Source organism: Sceloporus undulatus, chromosome 4, assembly GCF_019175285.1.
Source record: "Sceloporus undulatus isolate JIND9_A2432 ecotype Alabama chromosome 4, SceUnd_v1.1, whole genome shotgun sequence".
Lineage (NCBI taxonomy): Eukaryota > Metazoa > Chordata > Lepidosauria > Squamata > Phrynosomatidae > Sceloporus > Sceloporus undulatus.
The window spans coordinates 109253744-109275827 of NC_056525.1; the positions used below are offsets into that span (position 1 = coordinate 109253744).

Sequence of the window (22084 nt, forward strand, 5' to 3'; positions counted from 1 at the left end):
GCCAGGTAGCTAAGCACCTTTGGTGAGTGATGGGAGCTTTGGGCTGATTGGGAAAGGAATACATGAAGGGGAGGGATTCATGGAGCATCTGTTCTCCTGCTTTCTTCCATCCCCCTCTCTCTAGCTTCCTGCAGGCTGGGAAAAGATTCTGGAGACCTGCTGCCCATGGGCTGTATACCTAATGAGCATGTCTACAATGTTTCTTGCAGCAAAGAAGATGGGTGGGGAAATGACTGGGGTGGGGAGCAAGGCAACAGTTTGGTTGGGGGGGGGGATAGAGGTGGGTCACCAATACCTGGTGTGTCCTGGAGTATGGTTCAGTTGGGAACAGGAAGACCTCAATATTTTGTTCTTGCATACTTACCTGGCAGGGGAGACACCATGATCACGAAGGTGGTTTTCCCAGGGTGAGGCTCATCCATTGCACTCCGGGTGTGCTGACCCCTGCGATTTCCCCAAATGCGGGAAACTCGACTGCATAATTTGTGGTAGTGGGGGACTGCGTTCGCGCTTTAATTTTTTAAAAATAATAATAATGAGGACTCGGCAACCTTTAAGATCTATATGCGTTGGGTGTAACATTAAAATTAGAAGGGAAATAGGATCCACTTAGAAAAAACAAAAAAGAGAGAAATGGAAAGTCAAACAATATGGGGAAAGAAGATGGTAGGAGGAAGTCAATATATGTGTGTGTGTATGTGAGGAGAGAGTGAAGATTTCCAGTAAGATGAATGATGTAAAAAGGCATAGAGGAATAAGGAAGATAGATTAAGAAGTTTTAGGAAGTTTAAGGAAGTATGTGTAAGTGAGAAGGTTTGAGTAGGTAGGTAAGTAGAATAGATAGACGAAAGTGGGACCAGGTAGAAAGTAGTAAAGAAGATAAGGGAATATAAGAAAGTAGGGAGATTAGAAAGATTAAGAAAGGGAAGAACTGCTCTTTGAGAAAGAACTAGGAAGAATTATTAGGAGAAGAATGGAAAGACAGGATAGTGGTTAAAGAAAAAGAAGTAGGAGAAGAAGTAGATGGGGAGGACATAGTGTAAAAACCAAATATTGAGCAATATATTTTTATATGTCCATTTTTACACTATTTGGTTTGATGGAATGTAAATTTATATGTGTGGTTAGGTTGTGTATGTACTGTAGTTTATATGTAGCTTGTATGGAAAAATGTGGGAATGTAAATGTATGTGTCTGTATTGTTATATGTATTGTTATATAATTTTGATATTTGTATTATTTTACACATATTTTAATAATAAAATTTTAAATTAAAAAAAAATATTTTGTTCTTGCAGCTTGGCTGCTTTGCTTGACTGTGGGAGCAACTCCTGAAGAGTCTGGCTTCCTTTCCTGGCCCACATGGCAACTGTTTTGAGCTTCTGGCAGACCAGCTAAAAATCTTTACATAGGATTTCAATTTTTGTTTATTATTATTATCTTCTTTGAAAGCCGCTGCATTTTATAATGAGTATAAAAAGTTTTGGTAAATTATGATAGCTTCTGCCAAAATAAAAACATAGGCAACGTGTGCAGGTATGGCCATATTTCTCTGGGCACAGTGGGAGAAAGGACAATAGGAAGACACTGCCCAATTTGCTTGAATTCTGTGTCACTGTGACTAGTGGACATTATTCCCAATAAGACTGCATAAGTTGGACATCGTAATGTACTAAAATTCATTTTTGCTATTTTTAGTAATATTGAAGCAGGATCCATGTTTGTTATCACTGAAATTGCCTCAAAATTGGTACAGTCAGCCCTTCTTATACACGGATTATTTTATACACAGATTCAAGCATCCATGGTTTGAAAATGTTCAAAAAAAGTCTAAATTTCAAATATCAAACCTTGATTTTCCATTTTTTTATAAGGGACACCATTTTGCTCTGCCATTATATTTAATGGGACTTGAGCATTCGCAGATTTTGTTATCCACGGGGGATCTCAGAACCAAACCCTAGTGTATAACAAGGGTCCACTGTAAAAGTAAACACATTTTTCTCTCATGTGGCACCCATCACTTAAGATAACACTTTGGCATGTTTCATAACATTTCAAGCAAACATATTTTAGTTTGAAATTTGTCTCAATATATATAGCTTGCTGTTTTCCTTTGCATTTTTCTCATACCACAAATCTATATTGACAACTCATAAATGAAAAACTAGAGGAAAACAATGTCCAACGTATAAAGTCTTTTAGTCTTTTACTGGGTGTCAGAAATGCTGCTTTTTGAGAATATGCTAAGGAGTATTAAATTTTCAATAAACTTCTGATAAATAGCTTCATTAAGAAAACAGTCTCACAGTGGAGAAGAATCCTTAAGTATGTAAAATAATGGAAATTAAAAATCCAAGATTTATCTCTGTATTTGAAGGATGTGTATGTAAATCTCTGTGTGAGAGCCATCATGGTGGTGTGGTTTGAATGTTGGGCCATGACTCTGGGAAACCAAGGTTTGCATCACCAATCAGCCATGGAAATCTGGCTGACTTTGGGCAAGTTACATTCTCTTAGCCTCAGAGGCGTTCCCTCTCTGATCAAAATCTTGCCAAGAAAATCCTGTGATAAGTTTGCTTTAGCATTGCTAATGCCCCCAAATTTTTAGTTCTAAATTACAGATTTTGAGTTTCATGAAGAGAAAAGTAACAAAAATTACTGGTATCAGTATGGTGTCTTTGTGTTTTTCTCTTTTTCTCTCTTCCATGCCTCTTTCTCTTTTCTGTCAATGGTAAATAATTCTGGCCACATTCCCACTAGCTTTGCAAGAGAATTCAATTGCATCAACATTGCAGAATAAATAAACCAATGATCCTTCAGCCTTTGGTCTTCCAGTTGTGTTAGTCTTCAGCTCCCAGAAGCCCCAGGCAGCATAACCAAGTATTCAGGAATTCTGGGAACTGAAGCCAAAAACATCTAGAAGGCCAAAGTTTGTGAACCACTGGCATAAAGCATAGAAACTTAAAAGCTTTGTTATGTTTCCACACCTTTTCTTCTTATCTTTCTTAAAAATGGTAAACTAGATTTGGGATTGTTTTTCTTGTGGAGTAATTTTTTTTTGTAAATTAGTTCAATAGCTGTTGAAGTTAAGAAGTAAAAACAAACATCAAGGCAAAATATCATTTATAATTTGCTTTTGTATACATTTTAAAATTGGCTTCTTGACAGATATTTCAATTTGGGTTTTCCCCCCCTGCACAATATTAAGTGTAACACTGGCAGTTGTTCAGAGAATTGATGGAATTCCTTATCCATGGCTACTTAGATTATCCCCCCCTCCACCGCCCGAGCACATTGACATCATCACTTAGAAATGCAGTGCAAGGGTTTTCTCTTCTTTCCTCCCCTATAAGCGCATAGGTGAAGTCATGGGTATTGAGCTAGGGATGTGGTGGCTGAGCAGTTAAAATGCTGACTCTGTCAATTGCAAGATCGGCAGTTCAAGACCCAAGTCTTGTGACGGAGTGAGCTCCCATCACTAGTCCCAGTTTCTGCCAACTTAGGAATTCAAAAGCATGTAAAAGTGAAAGTAGATAAATAGGTTCCACTTTGGTGGGAAGGCAACAGCATTCAGTGCAGTCATGTTTAAGTGTACTGATAAGCGGTATAGAAACATACTTGCTACATGACAATGTCTTGGACAATGCTAGCTTTTCGGCTAAGTAACGGAGATGAGCACCACCTCACAACTTGACAACTTTGTCAAGGGGAAAACTTTCCCTTTACCTGAGGACAGTCAGGGACAAAGCAAGAAGAGGTTGAAACTGGAGAGATGTACAAGGAGAGCTGTGCAGAATGGCAATGGTCGCTTCCATAAGCAAGAGTATGCTTACAAGTGGAAATCCCTTGTCAGGGCTGAAATCATTTTGAAGAAATATGTTGGCTTGTTTGAACAGCTGAAAACTATCATGTATTTAGGTAAAGCTTCCAAAATATTTAGATATTTAATTTTATGCAAATTAGTAAAGCCGATAAGCAAGATAAGATTGGATCCATTTTAAGATGTGTTCATAACATATCCTTACTGAAACAAAGAGGTTGTCATTCTGTTAAAAATGAAGAAATCTATTTCACTTTTTTTCTTGTTTCAGATTGCTTTGAAATATGATCCACAAGTAGAAGAAGATCTCCGCAACTGGATTGAAGAGGTCACTGGCATGAGCATTGGGGCAAACTTTCAGTTGGGCTTAAAAGATGGCATCATACTGTGCGAGTAAGCAACATAATTTCTTTTTATTTCATATCATGCAGGTCTCCTGAGTTTTAGACCAGAGTTCTTAATATATTCAGGAGCCTCATATATATCTTCTTCCTATTTTTAAAAACGAGATATACATTCATCCCTCCTCGTTTGTGGACTTGGGATCTGCGGTTTTTGTCCCTTGCAGATGGCAAGCGGGGAGGGACAAAATGGAGGGCACCCCCCACACACATTATAACCAATGGGGCTTGAATATCTGCAATATGTTTGATTCGTGGGTGTGTGTGTCCAGAATGGATCCCCCATGATTTGGGAGGGATGTGTGTACCTGTTTTATTCTTCCTCTCCTGAGAACAGAGCTTAGGGAGGTATGGCTTCCCCACAACAATTTTTGTGGCCCAGTTTTTGGGGTTGTTTTCGATCTTCAAATGCCTCATAGGGGGGTACAAGAGGCAATGCTGGCACATCCCCCCAGTGACTTTTGGTCCAAGAGAGGCATTTTTGAAAAAACAGTGAACTGAATGTTGACTGGTGTGGTGGTGCCTTCTAGATGATGTGGGGTGAGTGGGGTAGAGGTGATGCCAGAAAGATACTAACTAATGAAATTTTAATACCAAAGCAAAATTGAAATGAACAAAAAAAAAGTTGCACATTAATAAATATGTTAGTTTGAGGAATAGGGTGACTTGAGTCTCTGGCTTTATTTATTCATGGGTGTACTTACAATTTTTAGCATATGAGAGAGTGACCACTTTTAAATCATTTACAGTCTAAATGCCATTTACATGCTTGCTTTGGCCTTACTTGGCAAGGACTATCCCATGCCATGCCACAGGTGGTTATTTTGATCCTTTCCCAATAAATGGACACAGACAGACAGCTTGTTCACAGATTGGCAAGGTGAAAGTCTGTTTCTTGGAATGCTTATTTTCTACATGTAGTGAGATTCTTTCAGAAGTGTATTCTAAAGTGTGATACCTACTAAAACTTAATAGTTGGATGCATTCTGCAAAGTACCACCCCTACAGGCTGTATGTATTGACAATTTTAAAAGATTTTGATCCAGATATATGCAAGATGAATATCTCATTTGGTGATTATGTACAGATTATTTTTAAAAAGGACTTTTACTTCATTCTGTTGTTTTTGCAGGCTTATCAATAAACTTCACCCAGGATCAGTAAAGAAAATCAATCAGTCCAAATTAAACTGGCATCAGGTAATCAATGAGTTAAATACTGTGTTTAGAGTTGCTGTAGCTCTCTTCAAAGGACATGTGAAATGTTATGGTCACTGATTGTCAGAAGGAGCATTTCAGCAAGTTAGTCTTTTATTGGTTTAGATTTGGAGAGACATAAAATTTTCAACAGTAAAAGCATTAATGATTAAGCTGTTAGAAGTTTTCTTTTCTTTTCTGATGAGAGCTTCACTGAAGGTGTACCAGAGTAGAGACATTCATTACGTGAGTAGAATAGAACTGATTCAGTGGGCTTTTTTTTTACAGCCCAAGGAATGTGTTTGTTTTGTTTTGTTTTAACATTTCAAATAAGGGGCCTTTGATAGCCCAAGGAAATGACCTTTTATATATAAGATGCATTTGTCATTGGCTTCTGGCTTTGCCAAAGTAATAAATTGGATGTCATTATCCACATAACGTGATACAGGAAGGAGTTAATGTATATACATTTCCTGTCCAACATGCTAAAGTCCAAAATAGACAACCAGGACAGGAAGACTTGTGGAAAGCAGTGTTTGTTTGTTCTTTCTTTCTTTCTTTCTTTCTTTCTACATATAACATAAATTGAGCTTCCTAATACTACTTGAGGCTTGTTCTGATGTTTTCTTCCATCTTGTTTTATCTTGAAGTGTTCTCCTTCTTAGTTCCTTCACCTGGATCTGTCCTTATGTTATATTGATTCCCAAAAAAAAAAATTGTTGATCTTCTTCGCTTTACCTAGAAATATACATCTTTAGAGTAGCTCTATACCGTATACTATCCTTCTTATACATAACATTCTGCCAACAAGAACTTTAAATATTTAGGAAAGAGAGAGTGTTTTGTAACCAAGATTAAGTGCTGTTATATATTTCATATCCCTATCTTTTTGGTTATCAATACCTTATTCCCTCTTTCTTTCTTTCTTCTTCTTCGGTACATTTTAAAAACTAGATTTAAGTAATGGTTGAAATATTTTAGGGGCCTGAATGTACTTTCCATTGCATTAACCCAGTTTGCAAAATCAAAACAAGATAAACTAGTAACAGAGTGCCAGTGTCCACACTATTATTATCCTGAATGTCGGTTTCATGTATGATGCTTATGAGCATTTGAACTTGTATTACATTTAAGCAACTTCCCAACAGAAATTTGAAGGGGGGGGGGAGCCCTACACAGCATTATCTAGAAAGGGAGAATTAGTGGGCAAGGAAAGGATCAGGCATACGAACTTCACTTCTCCAATCTAAATCAGTGCCCCTTCATGCCTAACAAAACATCAGTTCAGGATTATTTCATGTGTTTGTTATTGTTGTGTGCCTTCAAGTCATTTCCAACTTAAGGTGACCCTAGGACATAAGCCGTTTCCAACTTTTGGTGACCTGTCATGGGGCTTTCTTGGAAATTTCTTCAGAGTGTGATTTGCTGAACATCACCCAGTGGTTTCCACGAAAGGAGTGAGGATTTGAATCTTAGTCTCCAGATTCACAGTCCAGCACTCAAACCACTATACTACACTGGCTAACACATGAAATGTTTAGTTCACTTTAAATAAAAAGAAGTAATAACTTCCTGCATTTGTTTTAATTTTAGCTGGAGAACATTGGAAATTTTATCAAGTCTATTCAACAATATGGCATGAAACCACATGATATTTTTGAAGCAAATGATCTCTTTGAGAATGGAAATATGACCCAAGTTCAGACATCACTGGTTGCACTAGCAGGTCTGGTAAGTCTATATTGCCATTTGGAGTCTAATTCTAACAGTTATATTATTGGGTCCATGTCTAATGAATACCATCAGCATAATATTCAATATTACAATATGCCTGTCAGTAAGGAACAGAAAATGCTTTACAATCCTTACCTCATTTGTTATCCAAAAGAAGCCTCTTCCATTATAGGATTTATGTAACAAGCATGCCATGACATTCCATGCACAGAAGTTAATAAAGCTGATGTTGGCTTGTTGGAGCTCAAAGCCTAACTTACTCTGTACTAAAGTTGAGGGATATTGCTCACTTTTCACCTCTGTTGCCAAATATGGAGTTGTCAAATCAGAGATCCATTCATTAGTTTAAAAACACTTCTGGCACAAAGTCATTAAATCAAGGATAATTCAGACCACTAATAGAAGAATAGGATATATTTGTGTCATACTGATCCAGTGGCAAAAATGTATACCAGAAACACTGAATGCCATTTTATCCTTTATCTAGGCAAAAACCAAAGGCTTTCACACTACTATTGATATTGGTGTTAAATATGCAGAAAAACAAGCAAGATGTTTTGATGCTGGAAAACTTAAGGCTGGGCAAAGTGTGATTGGTTTGCAGGTAAGGAATAAAGGTAAACTTTACTAAATCAGCATTCAGGGGAAATGCTTAAGATCTGACAGATAACTGTTTGCGCTACTTAAAAAATAGTTGCAAGATTTATCTTGCCTTTGGACTGGGAGTTTTCCAACATATGTTGACTATTGTTAGATAACATGATTTAAAGGTAAGGGTTTCCCCTTTTATGTGATTGTCCAGTTGTGTCCGACTGAGGAACAAAAAAGCCCACAGTGGAGTATACAAAGGGATCTGTGATCAGCAGGCATGGGATAACTAGTCTTTGGCCTAAACTCAACTACTACTTCCATCTAAGGTAGACCCATTGGATCAGTGAAATGTATATAAGTGATTCTGATTCATTTGGCATTTTCTAAGTGCAACTAGCAATTGATTTTAGGCTAGTGAATTCCTCTTATATGTATACCTAGATTATCCTAGTTGCCTTGGATCCCATCCTGAGAGAAAAGTGGGAGATAATTTAATTAAATAAATAACATCTTTAACATTGTTGTGTGGAGTAGATGCTGCAGACTGTATTTTAGTCTTCCTACATGGAGTGATTGTTATTTCTAGTCATTAGTATGGAAGTGTGGTGGTTATAAATTACAATTGTACATTTTGGGGACTTATCTTTTCCCTTTAAGTTTTCACCAGTCTCTTCTGTCTGCAGATGGGAACCAACAAATGTGCCAGCCAAGCAGGCATGACAGCTTATGGGACTAGGAGGCATCTCTATGATCCAAAGATGCAAACTGATAAGCCATTTGACCAGACAACAATTAGCCTGCAGATGGGGACTAATAAAGGGGCCAGTCAGGTAAGCAAGAGTTATTCTACCATCTAGGTTTCTACTATCCTAAACTGTATTTAAATGTGTTTGAGTATTAAAGACATTTCTTTTTATTTCATATCATGAAATAAAGCATGTGAAAGGCTGACTCAACAGCAAGATGTCAGTTCATGTGAAAGCAAGATGTCAGTTCATGTGAAAGCATGTGAAAGGCTGACTCAACAGCAAGATGTCAGTTCAAACATTTGTTAAGTCCAAATCCATATTCAGTCGTTCAGTTAGATCTTGGAGATAGCTAGGACATACATTTTTCTTTACCTGGCAGCTATCTGCTTCTTTACTCAGAATAACCAAAGAAACTATCGCAGGATAGCGCTGCCAAATCTTTGTATATAGATAAGGAAATGAAGATTACCTTTCATCAGGGATCTTAAGTTAACAGGGGGACTTGCCAAACCAAAAAATTGCCACCACTACTCATTTCCTGGCAAATTCCTACTCCAGAAAAGAGACCATGCTAGTTTGGTGCTGCTAACTGAAAGTGCTCTTGCTCCTTTGCATTGCAGCATCTGAAATGATAGGGGAAGACAGGGAACTGCTAGTGGAGAGCAGCTGAAAAGACTCTATCTCTGGAAGGCGCTAACCAGGATTTCCCAAAAGAAGGGACAGTCAAAAGTTGAGTGCTAGAAAGACTGCAAAGCACTTTTCTGTGATGGTGCCTGGCATCCCATGCCCACCAAGCCTTTGCTGAGGGAAAATTCAATCAAGGGGGAATATAGGCGCCACAACTGGAAGGTGTTTAGACTATCAGATAGGATATTCTCTAACCACCTTTGCATAGTTTCAAAGGTGTGTGGCAGGATGGCTACTTGGCAGTGTGAGCAGTGTAGTTTGCGTGTGGCAACAACCATGCAGAGCAAAATTGTCAAAGTTCATATGTGGTTACCAATCAGTTTCAGTCGTTTCACTGTTTTTTCCTGGCAATATAATTATTTTTATTTAGATTTCTCCACAAAAAATGTAGAGTCTAAACCAGCGGTTCTCAACCTGTGGGTCTTGACCCGTTTGGGGGTGCCTAAGACCATCGGAAAACACATATTTCTGTTGGTCTTAGGAACTGAGACACCGTAATTTTATAGTTGAGGGTCACCACAACATGAGGAACTGTATTAAAGGATCATAGCATTAGGAAGGTTGAGAATCACTGGTCTAAAGAAATCATGGAAATATGCTATCAAAATCACTTGTATACCAATATGCCAAGCAGCTGATTCTGCCAGATTTAAAGATGCATGTATTCTATTACTATCATTGTTAATAATTACTACTACTATCTTAAACTGGTTATTTTGTTCAGATGGTTTTAAAATGTATTTATTTATTTTTAGGCAGGGATGCTTGCACCAGGGACGAGGCGAGACATTTATGACCAGAAGCTCACATTACAACCTATGGACAACACTACTATTTCCTTACAAATGGGCACCAACAAAGTAGCTTCCCAGAAGGGCATGAGTGTATATGGGCTTGGACGGCAGGTATATGACCCTAAATACTGTGCTGCACCAACAGAACCTGTCATTCATAATGGGAGCCAAGGAACAGGGACTAATGGGTCGGAAATCAGTGATAGTGATTATCAGGCAGAATATCCGGATGATTATCACAGCGAATACCAAGATGACTATCAGAGAGATTACCATGGTCAGTACAGTGACCATGGCATTGATTATTAGATTTGCCTCAGATGCTCAGTATTAGTTTATTATTTTATTCAGTTAAAACGAAACTAGCCTTGTGGAATTGTTACCCATCTTCTTTACACATTATGCTTCATATACCTAAGGAAATATTGCCTTACATAACATTCCTTTTTCCTTTCTCTGCCCTTTCCTTCTCTAGTTGCCTTTAGTGCTGTAACAGTTGCACTCTACAGCATAACCAATAACTGCATATGAAGTAAAAAGGAATACTGTGAAAGAGGAGTTCTCTCATACAGCCAAGTCTTTTAATAATAATAATAATAATAAACTATGCATTTTTTACAAGCTTGTTCTGAAATAGGCATTTTACATATCATACCATGCCTTTTCTTTTTTTAAAGAACTTCTTTTATTTACAGCTCCATCCTTTGGAAGACTGTAAAAACCTTTTGTGCATATATTGGTAATTATGGACTGTGCCACAAAAACAAAACGGTTGTGGTTTATTACCTAAAGCCCCCCCTCCTCAATTTCATAACTACTTGCTTGCTAACCTTTAATGTCACAGTAGACATAATAAATGTGCATTTGTGATCGTGTGTGTTCCATTCCAATATATAAATTGACCAAAACCATAGAAAGAGCTGTCTTACCTAAAAGGGAGCTTGTATAAAGTCTTGAGCCCACAGAAGTCTCCATATTTTGATGGTGCATTGACTTTTATTTTCTGTGCCATAATGTATCCATGTAGAATTGCCTTTTCTTTGAATTGTATTTATTGCCACATTTCTCATCATAAACTGATCTTGTTGTATTTTTTATAAATAAATGTTGTTTTCTTGAAGGCTTGGAACAACTTGTGTTATTAAATACAAAATAATCGTTCTCTCAGAACCATAGATATCCAGTAGCAAAGTAATTGCTGGTTAGTAAGAGGTAAAGATTGCACAAGGTAAATAGCTTGAAAGAAAGGTAACAGAAAGTAGGAAGGTCAATAGGACACCCCAACATTATATATGCTAGCTTATAAGTAACTGTTGCTGAGTTCAGTAGAACCTCATAGTAAACATTTTGGATTTCACCTGAAAGCCTTATTTTGAAGTACACCTGAATTCATGAGGGCTGGAAGTATGCAGAGCCATGGAGCTGCTCACTGTAAGCCCTTCCTGAATTGAGCAGAGAAGCCTGAAGAAACATTGTACTTGTGCTTTTTTGAGTGCCAGTCAAACACCACTGGCAACGCTGATAAAGTTGGACAAATTCCTGGCAAGGTTAAGCACTGCAGAGGCAGAGTCTTACATGCACCTGACCATTTGGGCAGCATCAGACTTCATAATTCTGCCCATACCCAGTTTCTACCCTTGCAGGTTCAAGAAAATGGCTAAACAGAGCTAAAGTGTAATTTCTCAGCTAATTAGGGGACATGTTTGCCTGTCAGAAAACAGTAGCCTCACTAGCAACTATAATAATACAGTTGACCCCTGACACACACACACACACACACACACACCACATTTGCAGCTTTGACTTTTATGGATTCAAGTATTCATGGATTTGATTAATATCTTCTTTTGTCAACTTGCACCAAAAGTCACACTGGAGGATTAGAGATTCCGAGAGAGAACAATTCTCTAGGCATTAGTAGGTCATTCAGCATAATTCTGTAGTGAACTTTTGACAGATCTTGACCGTAGAGTTGTGCTGGAGGATGTAGAAATTCCTAGAGGTATTCTTTCAGGTAAAAAAAGTGCCTTTTTTATTTGTGCTTTCCCCACTCTGACAGTTGTCCTGTGCCCCTAACCCCAGTGAATGTGGAGGTTCCACTGTATTGCCAAATCAATAATGGGTTTTTATCTAGAACAGCATTTCATGGTGTGCTGCTTGTGCTAGAGAAAGTGGGCAGGTAGGCAAACTTTTGTGATTCCACCTTTCCCTGCAGCCCCCATGCCTCCTGGAAAGCTGCTCTAGACATCTTGGGTGGGTGGGCTCCAGGGCCCATTCACACCACACAATTACAACACTGTTATTTTTGCCCTTGCTAAAATCCCTTAGGAACTGATTTAGTGCTTTAGCAATAAAAAAATGAACAAAACTTCATCTATGCCCTATTTTTAATTTAATTTCTTATGTTATATCAGACTATTTACAGTGGTCCTGCTGCTTAACCTACCTGAAATGTGTTTCTTCTTTTTCTACATAGTAGTTGGCTATAAATGGGAAATAAGGGCTCAGTGAAAGCGCCGTCCTCAGGCCAAAACTAGGGCTGGGGAACGTGCAGCATCCACATGCTCCCCAGCCCTAGTTTGTATGGATGGCACCATTTTGAAAGTGCACCATCCATACAGCGCGCGCGATGGCATCATGCACATGCCACCTCCACATGGATCGGCGCATGCGTGACGCCACTGCGGCGCTGCAGGACACTTGGGGCACCCTTTCAGTGTCATGGGAAGGAGCTCCGAAATGGAACTACTACTGTGTGCGTGCCCGCGCCTGTCGGGGTGTCCACGAGCATAAAGCCCCATGGACACCTCTTTCCAGGCCATGGAGAAGCGGCATTTTGCTGCTTCTCCCTGGCCTGGAAAAGCGCTGGGTTGGGGCTGCAGGGGCTGCCGGTGAGGCTGCCTTGCCTTCAATCCGGCAAGAAAAGGGGCAACTGTGGACCGCCCCATTGATACACTTATGTTGATTCTACTTCCTTGCACATGAATATTGACAGCCAAACCTTTTTACAAACCGGTGTTCAAAATCCAGAGAAATGTAAGGGAAGATCTGCATATGGGTTTATTTTTCTACTTTGTAGTGACCAGCACAAGCCACTTTTGAAACTTTGAAAGGTTCTTACTGACACGGTATTGTTTTTCAGAAAGCACAGAGGGCAGTCTGTAGGAATGATGGTCTCGTCATGATATATAAACATTTTTTTAATTGGGGCCAACATAGGATATTATTATTTAATTGTGGTAGAAAAGGATAAGTCTGCTTTATGTACAGAAAAAGAACTGTTTCCCTTCCACTAAGACAAGAGCTAGCCATACGTGATATCCTGAAACATGTCCTGGACGTCTTAAGACCTCTACATAAAATTTATAGTGCAGTTGCTTTAAAGTAAGTTCTAGTACGCATTTGATATAATGAGGCTTTGTTCCCATTAACAATGCCATAGAAAAAGAAGAGCATAGTGTATATATCCCACACGCTTGGCCTTCAGTTAAATTTTTCCCTTGTTACATGATCAAGTACTTTTTCTTTGCAGGACAGAATTGCCCAAGAAAGCATCACCTTCAAGATTTCTATGGGAAATTTTACGCACACACATACATACACATCAAGAATTCATAGTTACTTGATTCCACAAGATAATATAGGGTCACCTCTAGCATGGCTTCTTAACCTAATGAATGAATATTCATGGTTTAGATATTCTCCAGGCCACTGATACTAAGCGAGGCTCCATATTTTCTTGCTGTTGAGTCAGCTCTATTGCTGCTGTTTTTCTTTAAGAGAACTCATACCAAAAGGGCAACAGAGTTTAAGATTGATCCACATTTACACACATTTATTAAAAAACAATTTTAATTAAAATGTGTGCTAAATTTAAAAAAAAAAGACAATGGGTTCAATTGTCTCTTCTAGTGCAAAAAAAATACAAATCGGCTCTGGCTGTTTCTTCAAAGCACTGGCAACCTTCACTTTGTTTTGTCTTGCTGTGCATGGTGTTAAAGCCATCTCAAGTTCTGGTCTATAAGTGGGAGAAAATGTGTAGTATTAGTCACAATGGTAACAGAAGGTCTTCAGAGGGACAGACCATATAAAAGGAAGACGTGTGGTATAGAAATAACACTTTTGTACATTCTGTTAATGTAATATGATTTTACCCCCCCCCTTTTTTTTTTTTGTAAAATTGTACAGAGATCCACGTAATGAATAAACCAAGCACAACCGTCTATAAACATATAATACACTTAAAACCACACATTCTAGGTTGCAAGACCAGCTTATTACTTCCATACTCCAGAAAGGTCTGAAAAACTATGCAAGGGCTTATGCCTGCCAGAGGTTGCAACACGAACAAAAATCCAGAAATATGACCGCTACGTGCAGATTTGCTTTTCTGGCATGAACTATTTTGGCAGAAAAATGATAGCTGCTACTGTAAAAATCTCACAGAAAATCTACTTTGGGAAGCACCCAGTGACTTTTTTTCCTGCTCCAAAACAAACGATGATATACAGGGACTATTTTGAAGATGACATTTTTTTTCATTTTAAGACGACACTTCAGTGAAATTATAGTTCAGCTGGGCTGTACTTTTAAAACACATGTAAAAATAGGGGGCAAAAGGGTTACAGTTATCTACTGCAAACATGGTGACTTGGCAGCACTGCTTTTTTTGTTGTTGATCTCTAACAGATGGCAATGGCGGGTGGAGAGAATTCCACCCTTTAAAAAAACAACCAAATACAGTAACTAAAAGCTTATGCCAAATGTACTTTCATAAAAGAATGTGAGAACACAAGAAAAGGGCATGCTTCTATGTACTACCATATACTGTTGGAAGAATGAATGTCAGAAAGTGCTGGCCAAAATTTGGTGCCCACTTTTTAAAATGACTTATATATTAAAAAGAAAGAAAATGTTTGTTTCTGCTGCTGCTGCTAACTACCCTGTGAATGAGACATCTCCATTCCTTCCTATCTTCAGCCTCTCTGGCCTCCCTGATTGATTTTCCCCATCTGGCATGTGGTCTTCCTCTCTTTCTGCTTCCCTCTACTTTGCCTAGTATTATAGTCTTTTCTAAGGATTCATGCCTTCCCATGATGGGGCCAAAGTATAGCAGCCTCGCTTTAGTCATCTTGGCTTCCAGGGAGAATTAGGGTATGATCTGTTCTAGGACCCATTTATTATTTGTCTTTTTGGCCATCCATGGTATATATATCCTCAGCACTCTTCTCCAGCACCACATTTCAAATGAGTTGAATTTCTTTCTATCTCCTTTTTTTCAATGTCCATGTCTCACATTGGTACATGGTGATGGGGAATACAACAGCTTGGACGATTCTAACTTTAGTGCTCAGTTGTGTATCTTTACACTTTAGGACAGTGATAGCGAACCTATGCCATGCGTGCTGGAATTGGCATTTGGCGACATTTCCTTGGGCACGGGGCAGGGGGGAAGGCGGAAGAGGCACACACGCCCGTTCCTCCTCCTCCCTGCCTTTTCCTGGAAGACAGAAAAGGGCACTCGGAGAAGGAGCCAGAGGAGCACACCTCTGGCTCCTCCTTGCAGCCTTCTCCCAGCCTTCAGCTGCCTCTTTGAGACAGCTAGAGACCGAGAAAAGGGTGGGGAGAGGAGGAGCAACTGGCGCATGCCAGTTGCCCCTCCCCACGTATCTTTGCTTTGGTCGAGACAGCTGGAAGCAAGAAAAGGTCTGTGGGGAGGAAGGCAGGGGGCGTGCCCAGCCCCCTTCCTCCCTACTTAGCCTTTCTGCCCTCTAAGTGTCTCCAAACGGGGCACTTGGAGGCAGGCAAGGCCCATGGGGAGGAAGGCAGGGGGCATGCCCATTCCTCTTCTTCTTCTTCTTCTTCTTCTTTTTTTTGGCCTTTCCTTGCCCCCAAAGAACTCCAGAGAGCCCTTTGGAGCAAAGAAAGGTCTGGGAAGAAGAGGACTGGGGCTGTGCCCATGACTCCGCCCCTTCACAGGCCTTTGCTGCCCCCCAGTTATTTCTGAGAGACAGCTGGGGGCGGGAAAAGGGCGGGGGGGGGGGGGGGGGGGAAGAAGCCCCACCCAGAGAGTGGAAGCCATGCCCCTGGGCCAGAAGTCCTGCCCCGGCACACAGCACCATCCTGAGGGGGCAGAAGCCCTGCCCCCTGGAACGCAAACCTGAAAAGGTTCGCCATCACTGCTTTAGGATCTTGTCTAGTTCCCTCATGGCTATCTATCCTTCCCATTATTTATCATGTGTTATTCCCCATAATTGTTCAAGCAACAACATATCTCTTCCTCTCAAACAGATTTTTTGCCTCCCAATCTATTGCATTCTTCCTTAACAGGTAGCACAACAAATTTAAAGAACTTCAGAACTTCTGGTTATACTTCAGGTTAACACATATAGGCTGCAAACAAGAGAAGAAATTCCAGATGGCAGTAACTCATTTTTTTTCTAAGAATGTACACAGTGCTTTGCCTTAAAAGACTCTCATTGCTGATTAAGACTCAGCACTCATTAATACAGGGGTGGAATTTGTGGTCCTTCATATGCAACTGTATTGCAATCGGCAGCATTCCTCACTGCTGACTATGATGGCTACAGCTGATGGGGCTTGCATTCTAACAACACCTGGAGAGCTACATGATTCCAACTGCTGCATTAATGCATATCTGACTGTTTTGTGAAGGGTGGCCAGATATGCTTGACCCCCAGTATTTCTCTAAAGTACAGAAAATGTGAAGTATAAAAATACCTAAAATGCAAATGGAAAGGCATTATATTATTTGTTGTCTATACGGTTTGTTTCTTACCATGGGCTGGAGTTCTGTGCCATATTCACTGTTATGCAAGGTCTTCTTATTTCTTTGCTTGATCTCCTTTTCAAGCTTGCTACTCTGATACACAAAATTCTGTAGAGAACAAGAAGAACGACCTATTACTTGAAAATATTTGAACAGTTTCAAATTGGTCAGTATTAGATTTGGATCAACAACCTTATCTCCTAATCAACAGTTATTAAACAGAATTTGCTTTCTGGGATATACAGGACAGAGTTAAGAAAACTATCACCTCTTGATAGGACAACAATAAAAAGTAGTTTGGTATAAAATGCTGTGTTGACTTCATAAAGGTGGAATATAACTAAATGCTCCTCCTCCTCCTCCTCCATTGATTTACACTTTACCAATGAGTGGTAAAGGATAAGAGGCTATTGTCTGAACAGAACAATCTTATCACCCTACCTGTTCAACTTATATGCAGAACATACTGTAAGAAAAGCAGGTTTGGACAAAGGAGGAGGAGGAGTGAAAATAGGAGGAAGGAATATCAACAATCTGAAATATGCCATAATACTAGTAGAAAACCTCACAGACCTGGAACAACTACTAAGAAAGATCAAGGAAGAAAGTGCAAAAGCAGGCTTACTGCTGAGCATAAAGAAAACAAAAATTATGACCATGGAGAATCTACACAAATTCAACCTAGACAATGAAGAAATAGATATAGATTCTCATACTTGGGATCAAACAATAATAGAAATGGGGACTGCAACCAGGAAATTAGAAGAAGATTAAGAATGGAGAGGGCAGGTATAAAAGAACTAGAAAAGATCCCAGGAGCTGGACAGTTAAGAAAGAAGATAGGAAGAAAATCAATGCATTGGAGATGTGGTGCTGGAGAAGAGTGTTGAGGATGCCATGATCAGTCAAAAAGACAAACAAATGGGTTCTGGAGCAGATCAAGCCAGAAATCTCTCTGGAAGCCAAGATGACAAAACTTAGGCTGTCGTACTTCGGATACATCTTGAGAAGGCATGACTCAATGGAAAAAGAAATAACGCCAGGAAAGGTGGAAGTATAATCCAACGGCAATCCAAACGCAATCATGACGTTTAACATTATTGCGTGATAGACTACCACATGCAATTTCAGGCAATGGCAAGCTATTTCTGGGCAATGGGAAGTCAGTTCGAATGCAATTAGAATTCACGTAAATTCGCTGAACTGAATGCGTTCTGGCCCCATTTTCTTTTCATTTGAAATTAAGAGAAATTCCTCCCGTGTGATAAACTCCTTAGATGGATGGCCTCTATTAAGGAGGTCATAGATATGAATGTACAGGAACTAAGGCAGGGTAGTGGAGGACAGAGTGTCTTGAAGATATCTCATCCACAAGTTCACCATAGGTCAAGATTGAGTTGCAGTTAACAACAACAACAACAACAACAACAACAGAGTGATTATTACTTAATAATTACTAAGGGAGCTAAGAAGATCCAAGACTCTAGAAATAAGCCCCACTATTAGAAGCAAGAGCAGGCTATGGAGTCACTCAGCTTAAATCTTATTCTAAGTCTTGACTAGAGTAGAGCCACTGAATCAAATGAATTTACCCATATGCTCCTGTTCAACAATTGACTCAGTGGGTCATCCCAACACATTCCAATCACTCATGCACATAAAAGCTTAACATCAACAAAGAGAAAAAGAAACTGACACCAGTACAGTAATTTTTAAATATTGCCATGCCATTTACATAAGGATCAAAGGAGACAGAAAATAACACTTTAAGATATGCACAGCATGATCTATTTCATGTGGAATGAGATATGGAAGTGACATAAAAAGATAGATAATTTAGCATCTTGTTGACCTCTTGTGGGAGGCTAGATGCAGAACTAGATGGACTTGAACCTTTGCAGGGCTACGTTCTTAATTTCAACCAGCTTTGATTTGTCCTTTATGGCTGCTTAGCTTACCATTAATTCTTGGTCCATAAAATATGGCTTCTCTGCAGACCCATCATTTGTTTCTTTATCAACAGCAAAGCAAAGGAACAGGACATCCACTATTGTTTGAAATACAGATAAGAAGCTGTGGGCCACGAGATAAGCCAAAAAGGTTAGCAGCAGCAATGGAACTACCCAAACATGTAGTTCACGGTGGTAGTTGAATGCCATCAAGCCTCCAAATACTGTGAAACACACCACAAACACCTGTTTCAAAATAAAAGGAGACACCACATTGAAAGTTATTGTTGCAGATCTCATGCATCAGAAGTAACCAAACTATCTTAATTATTTAGATTCTCCAAGATAATTGCTTTTGAAAGAAAAAACCCGATATAAAAATTGGTGTTAGGTGTTTTCTGCTTGCAACACAAGGAGTCAAGTTAATCACTCTGGCATTTTTATTTTTCAGCTTTTGATTTTCTTCCTGTTAATGTTATTAATATCAGACTAATTGCTTGAGACAACCACCATCTTTCTAATATTTGGTAATCCCACTTCTTAAAATTGTATAAACAAACTTCAGACCTGCCTGTATTTCCCCCTCTCCCTCCCACTGGATAGTCCTATCCCCTGACTTCCAAAATCGTAGAAATATATAAGTTGCATCAATAAGAACTGGGTAACACGTTGAAGTTATACCTTGAATACATACATCATCTAATCACTTTTGCACAAACCATAGTTTGCTCGTTTAAAGCAAAAGTGCAAACTATGGTTTGAATCAAAATGAGAGATAAAAGAAGAGGGCAGGGAAGTTAGAGCTTGGGATAAGCCTGGGGGGGGGGTGTCACCCATACAATTTCAAACCATGATTTGAGATTATGAGCAAGAAAGCCAAACCTCGTTTCCCTATTTCCACAACAGTAATTCTCAATTTTGCCTGCTTCTTCAGACATGAAGACATCATATTCATGGAGATCGTACTTAATTGTCATATGTTCTGTCATTTGCGGTGTTTGAAGGAAGAATCACTATTTGCCTTCATGACAAGACAGCATAGCCATGGGTCTTCTAAATCCATTTTTATACAACAGAATGATAAAACTGGGTATTTCACTAATGATTGATTACATAGGCTAAGATTCTACATTGTACTGGCTAGTGAAAATCTCCACTCACATATTTATATGGTGGTTCTGGTACACCACCCTTCTGTGGGATAGTGACTTTGTGCCTTCAACTATGTATCTGCCAGTGTGCCTGCTTAATTCTCCCCCTGTGAAATAGGGATGCACAATGTCTTCTTCTGAAATTCCAGTGAATGAAGTGGTACACTGAAGGCACTCATGAACAGGGACATACCATATAAGATTGTGGTGCTACATGGCTGGAATTTTGTTGATTGACAGCAGCTACAATGGACCTATTGAATCAACTGATGAGAGGCGAATCAATACATAGGTAAGTTTTATAGATCCAATGGCCCTACTCTAGCTGAGACCAACAACAAAATTTAAGCCCACTTGGAATTCTGTTTATTCAACTATGAACTGAATACATTGATTGCAGAATGCCCAAGAAGTATAACTTATATGTGAGTAGGACACCAAAAGGAGTCCAGACATAACATTAAATAAATGTTAGTATTTTACCTTTCCTAGAAAGACGATAAAGTCACTGAAGCAGTTGATTGCTGTGGTCTCAGCTGGATTCTTTGATAAAATAAAGACAGCATCTTTGGCTGAGGTACAGAAGTTTGTCCCATTTATGGCTGTTGCTGTGTATGCATTCTGTAATGTGAATGTAAATTGTTAAAAAAAAAAGGGTGGAGGGGAATAACAGCATAAAAGCAGGAGGTAGAAATCCTAATCCAAATTTTATCTTGGTCCAAGCTATTATCAAGTATTATTTTAAAAATGTTTATATTCCACTGTTCTATAGAAAAGAAGGCTGGAATCCACTTGGATAGTGACATATGCATAACCACCATGGTTACGTGGCCATGCAGTGACTCCTGGCATGACACCCCCACCAATCCTTACCTACTCAGAAGATTAGTGCTCTACAACTTTGGTCTGACTGTATGGGCCTTCAAGTTGCCTATTAACTTATAACAACCCCATGAATATATAGTATTTTCTTGGGCAAGGGATACTCAGAGGTGGTTTTGCCAGCTTCTTCCTCTAAAATATAGTTTACAGCACTTGGCATTAGTTGGTAGTCTCCTATCCAATACTAACCAGGGATGACCCTGCTTAGCTTCCAGTATCAGATGGGATCTGGTGCCTTTAGGTTAAAGAATGTGCACATGAAGAAAGGATGTGTAAAACTACATACAGTGGGATCTCCACATTTGATGGGTTAGAGGAGCAGGATTCCCGTGCAAGTGGGAAAACTGCAAATTTAAAAAAACATTTTTTTAACCTGAGAGAACACCTCTCTAGGAATCTCTAAAAATTACTAGGGAGAATGTACAGTATTAATCAAATCTGTGAATAATCAAATCTGCAAAAGTCAAAGCCGCAAATGTGGAGGAATAACTAGTGTATATATTCATGTATAAGTCTAGAAATTTAGGTCAAAAACTGACCTAAAAACCCTGCATCGATTTATTCACAGGTCAATGTAAGTACTGTATCTTAACTCTTATCGAAAAGAAGGAACCAAGAGTATAATCTGTCCTGGAAGCACTGACCCCCCTCTACTCTCTCATCCATCCAGCTTTAAGAGTTATGTCTGCTGGAATTTTGTAAGTTCTTTGACATTGTTTTGCTTTGCTTCATCCTTTAGATCCTTTGCTATATGACCCTTTTACCCTTGACTTATCCATGGATCATAGCAAAATCCATAAATTTGGTCCCCAAATTTGCCCTCAACTTATACATGAGGTCAATTTATAGTCGAGTATAAACGATAGTTATTTTTCAGTTTTGTTTTTCTTACAAAGAGAAAGAGAAAATATAATTATAATTGTATAATTATACCAACTATTTTGAAGTGTTATTTTATACTGACATGTTTAGTAAGTTTAGCAATTGGCAAATACTATTTTGCAAAAAGAATTTGCACTCCTCCTATTTATTTTGGGACTAGAATACATTCTGCTTTAGTTCTTTTGTGACTAAAAAGTCCTTGGTGTCCATTGCAGTGATTCATTAAGATTTATGTCCCAAATTTCACTCTCTACCTACAAACAGCAGGATTCTGAAGTCTGTATGAAAAATAAAGTAATTTATTTCCATACCAAAAGTGAGAGTGCAAAAAGATCCAGGAAAAGAAGATGGTAGCTACTTGCTTTGTGCCCTACCTTGCCACTTACAAACAGGAGTCCAAGTGAATCTGGTGACTTTTCTATGTTTGCTACCAAAATTGTAATGATTGAACACAT

The 22084-nt window shown here is 39.0% G+C and overlaps 2 protein-coding genes and 1 non-coding gene across 7 annotated transcripts in view; 2 read left to right on the plus strand and 1 right to left on the minus strand.

Moving 5' to 3' along the window:
• CNN3 (calponin 3) overlaps nucleotides 1–11095 on the plus strand; it is a 36262-nt gene extending 25167 nt beyond the window's left edge. The window contains exons 2-7 of the mRNA XM_042462737.1: nucleotides 4095–4216; nucleotides 5357–5423; nucleotides 7014–7151; nucleotides 7642–7758; nucleotides 8429–8575; nucleotides 9937–11095. Of these exons, the coding sequence (XP_042318671.1) occupies nucleotides 4095–4216; nucleotides 5357–5423; nucleotides 7014–7151; nucleotides 7642–7758; nucleotides 8429–8575; nucleotides 9937–10284 (939 nt within the window). The 3' untranslated portion in view covers nucleotides 10285–11095. The remainder of the gene's footprint in view (nucleotides 1–4094; nucleotides 4217–5356; nucleotides 5424–7013; nucleotides 7152–7641; nucleotides 7759–8428; nucleotides 8576–9936) is intronic.
• Nucleotides 357–520, plus strand: LOC121930167. The gene has a single exon (XR_006103836.1). It is a non-coding gene; the product is annotated as a U1 spliceosomal RNA (small nuclear RNA).
• Nucleotides 11096–13852: 2757 nt separating the features above from the next.
• The window catches only part of SLC44A3 (solute carrier family 44 member 3), a 144233-nt gene continuing 136001 nt past the window's right edge, over nucleotides 13853–22084 (minus strand). For all 5 annotated transcript variants that reach the window (XM_042466151.1, XM_042466150.1, XM_042466149.1 and 2 more), the window contains 4 exons: nucleotides 20349–20486; nucleotides 18724–18960; nucleotides 16775–16873; nucleotides 13853–13993 (listed from right to left, as the gene is read on the minus strand). In XM_042466151.1, coding sequence (XP_042322085.1) covers nucleotides 13982–13993; nucleotides 16775–16873; nucleotides 18724–18960; nucleotides 20349–20486 — 486 coding nt within the window. In that variant the 3' untranslated portion in view covers nucleotides 13853–13981. The remainder of the gene's footprint in view (nucleotides 13994–16774; nucleotides 16874–18723; nucleotides 18961–20348; nucleotides 20487–22084) is intronic.